The 15,789-nt window shown below is 42.9% G+C and overlaps 1 protein-coding gene across 2 annotated transcripts in view; it reads left to right on the top strand.

Moving 5' to 3' along the window:
* Window positions 1–15,494, top strand: part of LOC147011919 (putative RNA-binding protein 46) — a 37,445-nt gene extending 21,951 nt beyond the window's left edge. For both annotated transcript variants that reach the window (XM_085857523.1, XM_085857524.1), the window contains exons 3-7: window positions 6,887–7,071; window positions 10,795–10,908; window positions 10,993–11,167; window positions 11,470–11,534; window positions 15,122–15,494. In XM_085857523.1, coding sequence (XP_085713649.1) covers window positions 6,887–7,071; window positions 10,795–10,908; window positions 10,993–11,167; window positions 11,470–11,534; window positions 15,122–15,223 — 641 coding nt within the window. In that variant the 3' untranslated portion in view covers window positions 15,224–15,494. The remainder of the gene's footprint in view (window positions 1–6,886; window positions 7,072–10,794; window positions 10,909–10,992; window positions 11,168–11,469; window positions 11,535–15,121) is intronic.
* Window positions 15,495–15,789: the final 295 nt, after the last annotated feature.

Here is a 15,789-nt window from a genome sequence, read left to right on the forward strand (position 1 = left end):
TTCACCTCTGTCTGTCTGTCTCTGTCTCTGTCTCTGTCTGTGAGCAGGATATCTCAAAAAGTTGTGGGCGGATTATGACAAAACTTGGATGAGTTTGTTTGGTGATAAGAACAAGCTGATTACATTTTGGTTAATGTCCGGATCCAGTTCCAGCCTATGAGTGGGATACAAAATGTAAACTGTTCAGCCTGGTGGAGGTTTGAGCTCTACCCAGTGCCTTTCTAGTTTTCTTTTAATTTATTAAATCTTTTTCAGTTAAGGCTTGGTCACAACGAACCCACGACGCATTTGTGCCACGACACGACAAAATTTGGGCAAATCGTGGGTCGTCGCAAGACAGTCCTACAAAATTTTGAGCATCGTTGCATCGACTTGCCGTCGTGAGGCAAAATTGGACATGCACCTTTTTTGCTCGACGATTTTTTTTGTGGTATCTATGTCTTGTGGCTGTCGTGAGTCTGTCTTACGTTAAATAGTTGGGAGACGGATGCGCGAGCATCTCACGAGTGACCCACGACCTGATCACGTGAAAAACAGCCGACAATGCCTGACAACTCACGATGGTCCCACGACTGTCGCATGACTGACTTGCGAAACACCCACGACATAACCACGACATATCTTTTTTTTTTCTGTCGTGTCCCCATCGCCAAACCATCTTTAATGTGTCGCAGCCCTTGTGACCACTCGAAATAGATTTCGGGCATGTTGCAAGATCTGGCCACGACAAATATTTTATGGGTCTACCACAACAAAATTTCGTACGATCCATTGTGCCCGGTGACTTAGGATACCAACCTTTTAAGCTGTCATTTTTTTTTTCCATATTAAAAATGCCAAACTGAACGGCTTCTTTTCGATACAAGTGTGATATTCCATCCCTCTCCCCCCTCCCCCCCAATCAAGAAGAAAACAGTGTGCTATTCTGGAAGCAAAATTTAAAATTCTGTACAAGCGAGGCAAACATAACCAAAGCGTATGTTTGGGGTTGGCAGCAAGACTGGATTTTGGGTGTTTTACTTGGTAGGGGTTACTGAAGGAATGCACACACCCTCGAGAGGTTGCGGAGAGTCAGAGGTCTGAATAAAAAGAGGGGGCAAGACAGGAGAGGTGGTTAAAAACGGAACCACCAACTTGCTGTGTAATGTGAGAGCAACATGATCTGTGCATTATCATGAGGGATTCCAATATTGTTGAGAGCTTTGGATTATACAGAATCCAGGAGAGACAGGTGTGAAGTGGGCTTCTTCCCAAAGAGAAAAGCAATACTCCCATTGAGCTATTGAGCTATGGGCTTTGATTGATGGAATGATGGAGGATGCCGAGTCTGTAGCTGGCTTTTGAGGCCAGCTTTTCTATATGGTCAGCCCATGAGTTGTAGCTAATGGTGAAGCCTATAAATTCAAGAGACAGAACCTTTTCCAGTGGTTTACTGTGGAAATAGATAGCTGGGTTTGTTTGATCTTTCTGAAGCGACTGGGTGAGACTGAGATTTCCTGGATTGAAAGAGATGTTCCATTGTCAGACCAGCTTCCAATCAATTCCTGGTCAACAGATATTAATGCGCCTGCTGTCTGCCTGTCGGCATGCTGGGAGTAATGTATCGCAATATGTCGAGTCATCTGCAAAGAAGAGAAATGCTTTCCGGGGCATTGATGCGAGAGTTAAAAAAAAAAAAAATGAAAAACAAGATTGGATCCAAGATATTGTCTTTCGGTACTGCAGTCTTCACTGGGAGAGCATATATATCTATAATTGAGTGAACAGGATATAATCCAAACCGATGGCCAGTTATCAGGCTGTTTTAAAAATAGGAAATACTTGATGTTGGCAGTGATAATGTATTCCATGATGTGGTTTAAAATTGGAAGTAAACTTTCTGGCCTGTCATTGAGGGGATCTGTATTTTCACCCTTCTTGTGAATGGAGGTCATGTTAGCAAGCTTTCAGGCAGAAGGGAGGTAGCCAAAGGTGGAGGACAATCTGAAAAGAGGAGACATCCACAATTTAAGGACATGTGCACTGATGTCTTGTAGACCTGTCGCTGATGCCGAGTCGAGATTGGACAGAATTTGCATGATGTAAGGAAAGACAAAAATTCGAGTACGCAGTTGTCAAGGAATACAAGGGGGTAATATGGAGATGCAGAGGAAGGAATTTGGTACATGAGATTGGAGGCAAACACTGAGTTTAGACATTCTGCCTTGTCTTTAGTGTCTGCAATGAAGCCGTTTTGAGATGAAGGAAGGGGTGCATACACCAGATTGATATTACTCGGTGTTTCAGGGACTTTTAGGAAGGAGACCAGTTGGAGAGATCGGTCTTGAGTTTAGCAAATTGATCTTTTCTGGCTTGCCTTCGAAAGAACACGGCTTTGTTGAGTTTTTTTTTGGAGTTACCTATAGTTGCCTTCAATTGGATTGGCCTTATATATTGAGAAAACTAGTTACTTGACTGCAGTTTCATCACCACAGGCCTGTATGGGTGGATGCACAATAACCAGAGATGTGGTTTGGAAAGTTCAAACACTGGGTCAGACTCTTTGAAGAGCCGAAGGACTTTGGAGCAAGGTCGTGGCTGGTTGTTACAGTGCCAGCTCTCAGCCAACTGAAACCATAGTAGTTGAAGTCTCCCTAGATGAAGAAGAGTGTGTTTGGATCTCTGGTTTCTTGTTTATCCACGTTCACAGGAAGAAAGGTGAATATTGAGTCGTGTCGTGGATATTTTTGACCACCTTGAAACAGAAATAACTTTATAATTCAAATGAGGCTATTTATTCAGGAACAAATAAAAGATGACACACGTGCACACGGGAGATGGCCTGTTGTGAATCCCGGGCAGTCTCTCCCCTTGCATGGGTTACATCGAGTATATACGTAATCTTAACAAGGCATGGTTATATTTTATGAGCTATCGTTCAAAAAGACTGATCAATCACAAACAAACAGAGAGGCCTTTAGAGAAAGCACATATGGGTCTTGTAAAGTTAAAATCACAAACACGGCATAAAAAATGGCCCCTTATCAGAGTCTTGCTCCAGATGGTCCAGACAAGGGGATTAACAAAGACAAAGTAGTAGTTGTATAAATATATTAACTAGTTTTTAACATATATATTAACAAAGTAGTAGTAGCATTAACTAAGACAAAGTAGTAGTATATATAATATATTATATCAGCCTGGTGTTGGCATAGTGGTTTGGGTAGCGGCTTGGGATCCAAAAGGTCCAGAGTTCAAGCCCCGGTGATCGCTTGAATGAATACACACCAGGAGGTTGACTCGGCCTGTCATCCTTCCGAGGTCGACGAAGTGAGTACCAGTGTACTGGGCCCGGTGTATGCCCCGGTTAGAATGGGTGTACCATATCCCTGTGTCGTAAGAGGCGACCAGGGTTGCATCAGGAAAGGCATCTGGCGTAAAACCTGTGCCAAATCATCATGCGGATTATAACGGATGATCCGCTGTGGCGACCCTTAACGGGAGCATCCGAAAGAAGAAGAAGATATATATATATATATATATATATATATATATATATATATATATATATATATATATATATATATATATATATATATATATATACATACATTTCTTTCTTTCTAATACATTAACTAAGACTAATAAGCATTTTAACTCATAAATTCAATAAAAAATTCAGGTTATCACGATTATCATGTTGAGGTAAACGGTCCATCACCCAGATAACCACTAGGTGGTTGAGGAGAGGAATGCGTAGACAGAGGTTTTCCTGTCGGCTTGTTTTTACTTTACATAGTAGGCAATAGCCAACCATTCTTCTTCAACTTGTGTGACGGTGTTCGCTCTCCACACGCCTGTGCAAACAGGGTGCTGGTACATCATCACATGGAAGAAAGGGACCACGGCCACGGTGCTTGCATTTTTAAAATACTCTGTAGTTGCTGCTGCTTTTGGCTCTTGATCAATGTAAAATCTCACCCAGAAGTGTGTCTGAGAGTGCCGAGGACAGAGAGATGATGGCAAGGGGAATCCTGAGGGAGGAGTTGTTAACTAGGAGGCCCAAGGGAAGGGAGACTGCAGTGAGAGAGTGCCAAGGTGGGAGTGATTGAGGTCTGTGCCATGCTCAGTCCCACATCTCATCCATGATATGAGCCATTCAGGCCACAGCGCGAGCTCAAGCTGCAGCACGAGTGATGGGGCTCTCGCTTGCTTGCAAGCTCCTTGGCCTGCAACCTGTGATCCAAGGGAACTTGAGGGAAGCTCCCATTCTGTCTCCTTTTTCATGTCTTGCATCCCTGAACAAGTCAACATGTGATAAATTCAGATTAAGGTTTGGCATTGAGGCCATCTTTGTCCAGTTGAAAGCACCTTATCCAGTCGTACCCTGCTGTTCCTGGACTCTGTGTCCTTTTCTCCTGACAAGGTGGAGAGCATGATGTCAAACTTCAACTGATTCTGCAACTGGTCCAGAGGGCATCATCCCATGTGTCCTAAAATCCTGCTCTGCTGTTATTGTTCACCCCCTCTCTGTTCTGTTCACCCTCTCATTTGCTCATGGTCGTCTGCCATCTGCTTGGAAATCGGCAAACATTACCGTCCTGCATAAAAAGGTGCAAAAACACATCCCTGCAACTACATACCAATCAGCCTTCTCCCAATCATCAGCAAGGTTATGGAATCCATCATCGCTTCAGACATTAAATCCTTCCTCTTCTCCAATAGCTTTATTTTCGATTATCAACTTGGGTTCATATGAGGTCACTCTACCCTGGATATGCTGCTTCTGCTCTCCCAACAATGGATGGAGGTCCTCAATGCCAGACATTAAATCAGAGCCATATCCCAAGACATATCGCGGTCCTTAGATACAGTCTGGCACCTTGCACTTCTCACCAAACACTGTTCCTATGGTATCCAAGGCCATCTCCTCTCATGGCTCGCAGACTTCCTCTCCTGTCGCAGCCAATGTGTGGCCTTTAATGGAGTTCTCTCATCTCCTCTTCCTGTCCAGGCTGGGGTCCCTCAAGGCAGTGTTCTGAACCCTTTTATTTTACTGGTTTTCATCAATGTTCTCTCCGACTCCCTGGAAAATCCTCCTTTATCTCTTTGCTGATGACTCCACCTTCTACCGTATCATCTGTCATCCCGCAGATTGGCAAGCAGCAGCCTCTTCACGCTCTGCAGATTTGGATAAAATCACAAGCTGGGCCAACACCTGGAACTTGTCTTTCAATCCTGACAAATCTCACACTCTCACCCCCTCCCCCCCACCCAATTTATGTTCTCAACAATTCTCTTGAAGTCCTTTCATTCAAACTTCTGGGTCTCACTGACTACCATGATCTTTCCTATGAAAGCCACATTTCCAAGTTGGCCTCCAAAGCCAGTCACCAACTGGGCATACTCCGTCGTGTGAAGTCCTTCCTTGGTTGGCACACCTGAGCTCCTGACCACACACAAAGCTTTCATCCACAGCCTGATGGAGTACTGCTCTCCCCTAAGGGCTGGTGCTCCCGCCTCTCACCTTTCTCGGCTACATGCTGCGGAAACCAAGGCATTTTGGATCATCGGTATTTCCCGCAATGAGGCTGAGTCTTTGGGTCTCTCACTCTCTCTCACCGCAGCGAGGTCGGTGGTCTTTGTCTTCTACGGTGTCCTCTTCGGCCTGGCCCCCCTGCTCTGTTCCCCCCCCCCCAATATTTCCGCAGGGCGCTCAAGGTCCGCCAGCAACCCCCTTCTGGTAAAACTACCAAAATCAAGAATCACTGCTCACCTTCACTCTTTCATTCCTCTTTTTTTTTTCCCTACATTTGGAATAAACTCCCACACTCTCTTCAATCGCACTTCTCTCTAGGTATTCAAAACAGCTGTTCACCACCACCTCTTATCTTCCCCCATCCAAAACCACGATCTTTTCTACCCCGCTAACCAACCCCAAACCCACCTGCTTCAAATTCCCTGCTTTCCTTCCTGAAAGTCCCTGTAGTGTCCATCTTGTTTACCCTGTGTACCCCGCCCCATCCCTCTCCCTTCCACAGATCTCCTCATGGCTCTGCTCCACACTGTTTTTTTTTGTCCTTCCCTCCTCCCCCCCCTTCCTTGTCTCTTGCTCCCTTTGTTGTATGTTCTGTGTGTTCGCTCTCATACGAGACTCGACAGTGTATTAAAAAAAATAACATATATGTTTTTATTTTCTCTTTCTCCCATTTTGTGTTCCCCACCCTGTTTTATAATTAATTAGACCTGCGCATTGTGTAATCGCTGTAACTGTGGTTTTGAGCCGTGGACTCACCCTTCGGCGCAACTATAAATTATCATTCGACCGAACGCCCACTTGTGCGCCATGATCTGTGTCCGTTCTGCCGAAGCAGCGACTTACCCCGGATTGCAATCCTGAATGGGTCGCCATTCCGACACAGGATACTCAATTGAGGGTGCAGGGATTTGGATCCTCGCCTGGGTGCCTACGATTGCTCACCTAATGTTCACAAAAGACACCGTGGAATCTTTATCGTTGCCGGAGAATCATAAGGCTCCAGCTGATAATTGAACCTTTTGATTCTAAGGTGACATGCTAGCATATGGGGCACACAATTGAATATCCCTCTGAGGGATGGCTCACACATTGATGGATGTCGTCTCCTTCAAGGAGAGCAATATCCCTGCGTGTGAAACATCAGGCTCGGTTTATAGCTGGAGCGAGATTCAAACTCTGTTCCGACAGCTTCGAGGTGAGTGCACATTATCTCTTGGCTTCCTTCCAGCCTTATTAAATTCATGACCACTGAAAAAGAAATCTTACTCCTTTCAATACGAAGTGAATGTTTGATTTCTTGGGGAATTTCAATCACGTTATACCATATGCCTGTTAATAAATCTTCGGACATGATTTTTGCCTTTGCAGACTGGGAAGGCTCACCACCTCCTCGAGGGTGTGAAGTGTACATCTGCAATATCCCCCTTAATGTTTTCGAGAATGAGCTTCTGCCATTGTTTCAGAGTGTTGGTCGAATATACAAGTTTCGCCTCATGATGGATTATAATGGATTAAATCGTGGCTTCGCATTTGTGAATTATGCTCATGAAAAGGTTGGTGATATTTTGAGTGGTTCGACCTGTATCAAAACTTGTAATGTTCCAGCTTGGTGGTATGGCTTCCTTGGACAATTTTAATTGCATGGTTTGACCACAATGGCAGATACAAGTATCACTGGGTACAACAAAAATGGACAAAATACATTCATTAAAACTAGAACGGGCACTCGTAGAGAGCATATACCTTCGCCGCTGCTACTGTTTTGTTCTTGGCATAAGAGTGTGGGGAACAGAACAAGGAGCATTTTGGTGCTGATTTCATACGAATCGGATAAGAATTGACTGCGTTGTGATAAAAAATACGCACATCTGCAAGGTCGTGACCCCCCTGACCTTCGACCCCCAACCATGAGTAAGGGCAATTACGTCATTGTGTCAAGTTGCATATCACAAGATTGGGCATTATATTCTAAACATTTTGGCATTAGTTTCATGCAAATTGGATAAAAATTGACCACGATTTTGACCTTTTCATGACCTTGACCTTTGACCCGATTGCTCCCAAAATCTAATCAAATGGTCCTTGGCTAATAACCAATCATCCCACCAAATTTCATGCAATTCGGTTTAATACTTTTTAAGTTATGCGAATAACAAACAAATAAATAATCATTGGCATCTCCCGCAAACATATATTTTGGTACTGATTATAATGCCAGGATTTGGGACATTTTCTTTTAAAAACAAGGGTAATGACATAATTGTCATGTCACCCATCACAAGATTGGGCAATGAATTCTGAACATTTTGGCATCGGTTGCATGCCAATTAGATCAAAATTGACCGTGCTATGGTAAAAATAAGAGTTTGACCTTTCCTTGACCTTTGACCCGATCGCTCCCAAAATCTAATCAAATGTTCCTTGGATAATAACCCATCATCCCACCAAATTTCAAGCGATTTGGTTTAATACTTTCTGAGTTATGCGAATAACAAACAAACACACACACATATATTCACAAATAAATAAATAAATAAATACACAGCGACCAATACATAACCTTTCGCAGAATGCGAAGGGAAAAAAAACTTAACATAGAAAAGGAACACACAAGTGGCGTTTAAAATCTGTAGGAAATGGGTTGTTGTTGGCACCGGAGAGCCTTATTTATTTATTTATTTTGTTCCCTATATACCATTGTGTATCATTACCTCTGCCACCGAAGGTGAAGGAGGTTATGTTTTCACCCCTTTCTGTCTGTTTGTGTACAGGATATCTCAAAAGTTGTGGACGGATCCAGATAAAATTTGGTGGGCAAGTTGGGTGTGTGACAAGGACGAACTGATTAGATTTTGGTGAAGATCCGGATCTGACAACGAGAGTTTAAGTGATTCTTCACCATTGAGAGATAGGACCAAAAACGATATATTACTGCATAGCATGATATTAAAAAAAATGGAATGAGTCTGATATTGTTGTGGGCCGGGGATCGGTGGCGAGGACTACCACTAGACGGAGCAGTCGGGCCGTCTCCCACCGAACACCGGAATTGGAAGGTCATCACCCCGGATAACTCCGGAGTTGACGGGTCACTTAAAGGACTGTGGTCGCCAATAATTCAACGGCATGAGGTAGGGTCCACTTGTCTATTCCAATTTACCTAAGTACTCACGCCGTCTAGCTACGGGGGAAGCCACACCCTCGGCCGACTCTGTCCGAACTGAGTCGCATGTACCGACTCGGGTCCGGCATAACCGAGCGGGAGTTACCAGAGCCGTGCCGGTCCCAATGACAACTTACGGCCCAAACGGCCTCACTATTTCTCAAACCCACACCGTGCTGGGTCGATGGTAGAAACGACAGGCAACGAACTGGAACATTTAACAGATATATATTTACAATAGGGAGGGGGACACAGAGCAGAGTTATCCGAATAAAAGAAATGCAATTTACAATGAGCACAGGCACTTAATAGTCTCTACTTACAGGACGGGCGCCACAGACACACACACACACACACACACACACACACACACACACACACACACACACACACACACACACACACACACACACACACACACACACACACACACCCAAAAGAAATGGGGCCGGTTGGCCTTTATTTGACCCTTCAGCTCGGGAAGGAAGGCGAGCTGAGGGTAAGACTTCGGTCGGGCACCTTTCTGCCTTGTGCGGTCTGGTCGAGACGAGCTCTTTCTTCGGGGGGGGGGGGACTCGATCCCACACCTTTGTTGCCGCACTAAGCACCAGGGACCGGGAATGACGCAACGGACGCCAACCAGCACGAGAACGGACCAGATGAGACGAGCGCTTGTGGGCAACATGAGAACGCCAGCAGGCAAGATGAGAACGAACAAGGCAACGAGGCTTCTTCCTTTTTGGCCAGCCGGATCGCCCCCACTATTATTCATTCCTCACGTGAGGTGGGAGGGATCCGTCCTGAGGTACTCTTTGCCCTGATTGGATAGGGCTCCGTGGGGTGATGTGCTGGCCATCCGTGATTGGACAGTGGGGAACCCCCTCCTTTCCTGGGTGGAGTCGGAGTTCTGAGGTGAGGAAACCTCCGCTCACATCCGTGGTCGAACGCACGTGGGCAATGGCGTCGATGGTGCGAAGAAGTGAAGGAAATTGATGCATAAAACCAACTAGAAAATAACTCGCAGTGCACACATGAAATTAACCCATTAGACAGAAGGACGGGACCCTAACTATAAACACATACTTATCGAAATAACTGAACTTAGGGACTGCTGTCTGTTTGTGTGCAAAAGGCTTCCAAATCCGTAACAATATGTTCTCGTGGATCAGGCATTATGTGGCGGAGGTATGCGCTCTACCGAGTGCCCTTCTAGTTGTGTATTTTATCAACTCAAATTCTATGTGAGCATGTTTACCACTCTGGTAAAGGTGAAGGTGGCATTCCAATGGTAGTTCTTCATTTGAGCAAAAAGGTCCCTTTTTTGCTCTCACAAGGACGATTGCTCAACTTGTTAGCCTTTCCTCTCTTTTTTTTGGTGGTGGTCTTTTGTATGTAGCACAAGGCTTTCAGGGTAGCATCATTGGCTGAGGGTGTGGCTGTACCACTGATGCAATGCTTTCTATACATTAGGGCAGGAATTTGGAATTTGTTTGGAGTGCTCGCCTACTTTTCACGAAGGACACCATCCAATCTTTAATGCCCACCAACTAATGCCAGCGGATGGGACGCCCAGTTTAACATCCATCCGTGGGATGACGCACACATTGAATCGCACTGCCTGTGAAACACTGCGGACATTTTATAGCTGGGCTGAGATTCGAACCCTGGCTAGACAGCTTAGAGGCGAGTGTGCATACATTTTGGCCATCCTGCCTGCCCTTCCCACTGTGGTAAGCATACACTTATTAACTTTGGGTTGATAAAAGTAATTGTTCTTCTTTGCGAATGGAGCCTGGGACTAGCCTTCACAAAGATTGGTATTCTATTGTCTTGTTTTTGTAACATATTTTGTTCAATACAATGGCAGACTTTATAAAGACTTGTCTGCTCCACGAACGATACCTTTTTCCTGTAACTTTATCCCTTGGCCAGTTATCCAATGAAGTTACATCGTCATATCCTCACCCAACCCTCACCCATCCTACTAATTTCCTTTCTCTTTATGCATGTGGTGTGTTTCTTGCTGGATATTTGGTGATTATGCATGAAGATTTGTTTTTGGAAAGTGGTTTTCTTTTTCTTGATGAACTTCTTTCCGATCTCCAATATCCAGGAGGCCATCTTTGCTGTAAAAACACTCAATAATCATGAAATAAGGCCAGGCCACTCACTTCATGTCCTTGTGAGCATTGACAAATGCCACCTTTACCTCGGAGGATTGCCCCGGGTACGTTATCATGGAAAACATCTTCGGACAGTTTAGCCCTTGCCTTTTAAATGCTGCGATGCTAATTTTGCCACCACTGCTCAGGATAAGTATAAAATGGAAATTCTGCTGGAGATGAAGATCCTGACAGATGGTGTGAAGGATGTGATTCTTGGGCCAGTGGATGAGGGAGCAAGTAGGCCTTCCAACTATGGCTTTGTTTATGTGCATTATGCATCCCACACTGCAGCTACCAATGCACGCAGGAAGCTAATGCGCAGTGAGTTTGGATTCGGGCAAGTTTTTATTCTTTAATGTAGAAAAACCTTCATTGTGGTCCATTTTAACACATTTTCTCAGAATTTATTTTGTAGTTCCTGTCTAATTTTTTTTTTCTTTTTTTTCTGAATTCCACAGACTCTGATGTACCTGTGTCATGGTTTGAAATGTATTGTAAAATAATCTCTTGTGGTAGCCATTCAGCAAAGTGTGAAATTGCTTTAGAAATGAGAGCACCTGGTGAAAATGTCTTGTGATGAAAGTGGGCTTTGAAAATGCATGTTTGCTTTTTGTTTTTTCAAGGCCCCTTCTACCTCTGGCAAAAACTCATTGATGTGCAATGGCCTACTCCTGGAGAAGTCGCCAAGGTAAGATTGTGTTTGAACGGCTTTGCACAGCTGATGTCAGGGATCCGCTGATGTGGAACCACAGATGAGGTTGTCAACTACTGTTTATTAGAGAAGTTCTGGGCCAAAATGGTCAAAACCTTTACGAGTGCGGAGCCCAGCTGTTGATCCAGGCAGTCGAAAATGGTCATTTGCTTACAAGTTATAAGTTTCTTACTTTGTTAAACAACTATGTTAATATAATGTATTAGGAATAGCCATGACTGAATTTTTTTAAGGGGGGGGGGTGTTTTAAACTATCCTGACCCCCTCCCGAAAAAAAACAAGTCCCATGAGTATGTCTCAATTACGTACTGTTTGAATGCCAGTTTCACCATGACTACGTATATTATTTATGTACTATTGAAATGCAACTCTCGCTGCTGAGCAACAAAAGAGTCGGCTCCCAGTAGTTAGTTAATGCCACAGTTAATGAGGTCACTGGTAGAAAGCCTACTAAGGGTGGACTCCTCAAGGGTGGAAACAATCCAGAACAAATGCGAAAGTGGCAGAACACTTCTCAAGTTTCCTTGGACAAAGTCTCCTCGTACATAATCACCAACGGGTGCAAACAGTAGTCGACAATACTTTACCAATCAAAATTGGTTGGTGATTTTGCATTCAATGAACTGAAAAAAACTACAGAAACTTCAACAAATAACAAAGCAAGTGGACTGGGTAACATCCCTGCTCAAGTTTTGAAAAGTGGGGCTTTGGAAAGTCTTATGCAATAAGGTTTTACATGTTGATAAACCACCGATTATGGTCAAATAGTGTCATTATTACATTCACCCCAAAAAAGTGATCTGAGTCTACTTGAGAACCATCAAGGGATTAGCTTAACTCCAGTGGCTGCAAAAACATGATGAGATGATCTTCAATAGAATCAGTTTGCATGTTGACTGAATACAGATTAAAAATCAGAATCGTCAACAATACCTTAGCAATCAAAATTGGTGATTTTGCACTCGATGATCTCCAGGGAGATCACCAGTTTCTCAGATTCTCTCACTGAGAAGGCTCATAATAGAAGGTATTAAAATAAAAATTATCAGCAGTGATAACGTTTGTGGATTAAAAGAAAGCATTCATTTCCATCAATAGAAAGAATATGTTCTTGATATTAAAAGCGTATGGTGTACCAGATCAAATAGTAAAGGCAGTGGAGATAATTTACAATGACACTCAATCTAAAGTAATGATTACATACACCCTGGTGAGATGAATTCTTCCATATCTTCAACAGAGTTCTCCAAGGTGACACATTAGCATCTTTTTTTATTTCTCATAGTCCTTGACTATGTCATGAGAACTACAATCAGTGAACTTTAATCTGGACTTCACACTCAGAGAATGAAGAAGCGAAAGATTTCCTTCAATTAACATTACCGTCCTTCATTTCGCAGACGATATTGCTCGAATTTTCAACATACTCAGAGATGCTCAGACCAGACTCAACTGGGTTGAAACAGCAGCAAAGGCAGTCAGATTGCTCATTAATGTAGCAAAGCCTGAGTGCATTCTATTTAATCAAGATGAAGAACTTAAAGTGATGAGTGAAAAAGCTTTAAAAGGGGTAGTTGACTTTCAATATCTTGGGTCCTGGATCAACAAAAGTAACAAAGAAGTAAGAAAAGCCAAGGCTTTAACAGCCCTCAAAAAGATTAATATTGTCACCTCTGAGGCTCACTAACACGATATGCCTCAACGTCGAAGGGCTTATGAATGCCTCCGCAGATTTGCAAAATGGTCTTTTACTGCATTCAGTTGTTGGTTAATCTTTACCTCTCCCTCCTCTATCCTTCTCCTCCCTCCTCTGTCCCCCCACCAATATTCCCATCAGCTAAGTGACAGATTGTATTTGCTGGTCTACACTAATATGTCAGTGTCAGTGTGTCTCCTCCATTACTCCAAAACCTTGAAACCTCGCAGCCTGAAACTTTGCTTGCATACGAAGAAAACTCCAAGGAAGTGCAAGAGTTAAAATTGGGTGTTTGGGTTAATTAAAACACCCCTTTTGAAGATGATCAACGGCCTTATTTAATTATATCCTTTATCAGGCGCATCCTCGGTCACCTCTCTCTCTATGGGATCTTAAAGCATATCCGAGGTAACTTCGCTGGGGTCTGAAGCCACCATGTTTTTTGGCCTGCTCAACCATGCCTCGACTTGGAACAGGCTCAACGATTTCTTCATTATATATATATATATATATATATATATATATATATATATATATATATATATATATATATATATTTTTCCACCTTCCTCACTCATTATCAAATGCCAATTAATCATGTCTTCAAATCACTGTGTACATCGCTTTTGTGAGTGCTATAGTTTTCAAATTAAGACCTTGGAGTGATTTCATGCATTACATGAAGCAATTTTCCACGAGCTACTCTTCCGGACGAATTGAAGTATATCAACGAAATATGATGTCACCTTTGAGGATCGGATATCATCGGCCAGACTAAGTGTCGAAATCTGATAATTGAAAGAAATAATGAGTCTTAATTAAGCCGATTATACCTATTTACTTTAAGCAAGCAAGGCTATGTCCCTCCTTCTCCATATATACGCAAGAAAATGTGAAATTTCCATAGCATTAAACTTATCTTTTTTCTACTGTTTGGAGAATTACATTGAGAGAAGAAAAGATTTAGGAACGTGCCAAAATTAACCAGCTTCATTGAGCTATATGACAATGCATTCACTGCTTGACCTCGCTCCCTGCCCCCCAGAGGGACTGCTTATCCATAGTGTCTGCCAGATCTATGTCTAATTTCGGAGGCTTCACGAGGTGCTTTACAGGGAATCAAAGCAAATCTGGTGAAAAACGGACGTTTTAAAATAAAGTTATAACGTTTGCGTGGACCGCAAACTGATGTACCATGTGACGGGTGTGCAGACGAGCAGGCAACGTGGCAGATTATCTGCAATGTTTATTTCACGGGCGATTAAACTTTGCGATGTCTCCAGGGTTCTATGTTAAACAGCAACTCTTTTGTGGATGAAGTAATTATTTGAACAAATTCATTTTATTTCTTTAAATGCTGCAGGAGTGGTGAAGACAGCTTTAAAGTTAAAGGGATCCTATATGGTATGCAGCCACAGCCTGGCCAACTGTTCCTTGTCAACCATTCAATTGGAGTTCTTTCTTTACTCCTTAATCCACTTGCCGAGCACCCTATAGTCGATAGTGTTACTGCAGGGTGTCGTACAGTCGCCCTACAGTCAAATTGTTCGCTCACTGCAGATGCTTTTGCCATGTCATCCTGATTGAGTGGTGAGTGGACAAACTTATTTACCAATGTAGGGGCAAAAAGAGTGTGTGTGTGTGTGTGTGTGTGTGTGTGTGTGTGTGTGTGTGTGTGTGTGTGTGTGTGTGTGTGTGTGTGTGTGTGTGTGTGTGTGTGTGTGTGTGTGTGTGTGTGTGTGTGTAGACACACACACACACACAGTATGTCATAGTATAAGTGAGCAAAGCATTTTCTCGGGATGAATGTTGTGCCAGACTTGATACTTGGACTATATAAATATATATTTGACCTTGTGGTGTGCAGGTTCAGAATCTACGCTTCACTGTTCCCCGTTTACATGAGCATCTTGGAGGAAGGGCAATAAATGGCAGTTCTGCAAGCTCTGAGACCTCCACACAAATGTGATTTTTTTTTCCTATCATTCTGAATTAATTAAGTGATTTAGTCATGGTAATTGTTTTGCTTTTTAAAATGGCAAATTATTTGACTTGTTCGTGTACTTCGTATGTTAAAGTTTTACAATTTTGATGTGCTATTTTTATTGTGTTGGTTCTTGCATACATTTAGCTGAGTAGATGCTTCATACTTTTGAAAAATGACCTGTGTTCGTTTTGGTTTTGGTTCAATGAAGTATGATGTATCATTTTATTAAAGGTTATGATTTTGGCTTTTCATACCTTTTTGTTTTGTTTTTTGAATCCTCATAAGATGCCCTGTTTTTCACAGTTCTCTGGAAGCACAAAAGTGCCCCGTAAATGCAAAAACTGTATAAATTGCACACAACTACTCCCTTGCATATAAATAGCATGATGTCAAATCGAGTACATGTCAGACCATCAGCGATAATGATGGCATTTTTGTTTGTGGTCTATGCTCAGTATAAATTTGAGAATGTTGGATGAGAAAAGGAAATAAAAACCTGAACATACTTAAAAGTAATATGTAGGAGAAGGAAATGTTGAATGAATGGA

This window comes from Eptatretus burgeri, chromosome 15 (genome assembly GCF_056783735.1).
Source record: "Eptatretus burgeri isolate ZD-2024b chromosome 15, Ebu_testis_v1, whole genome shotgun sequence".
NCBI classification, from domain to species: Eukaryota; Metazoa; Chordata; class Myxini; order Myxiniformes; family Myxinidae; genus Eptatretus; species Eptatretus burgeri.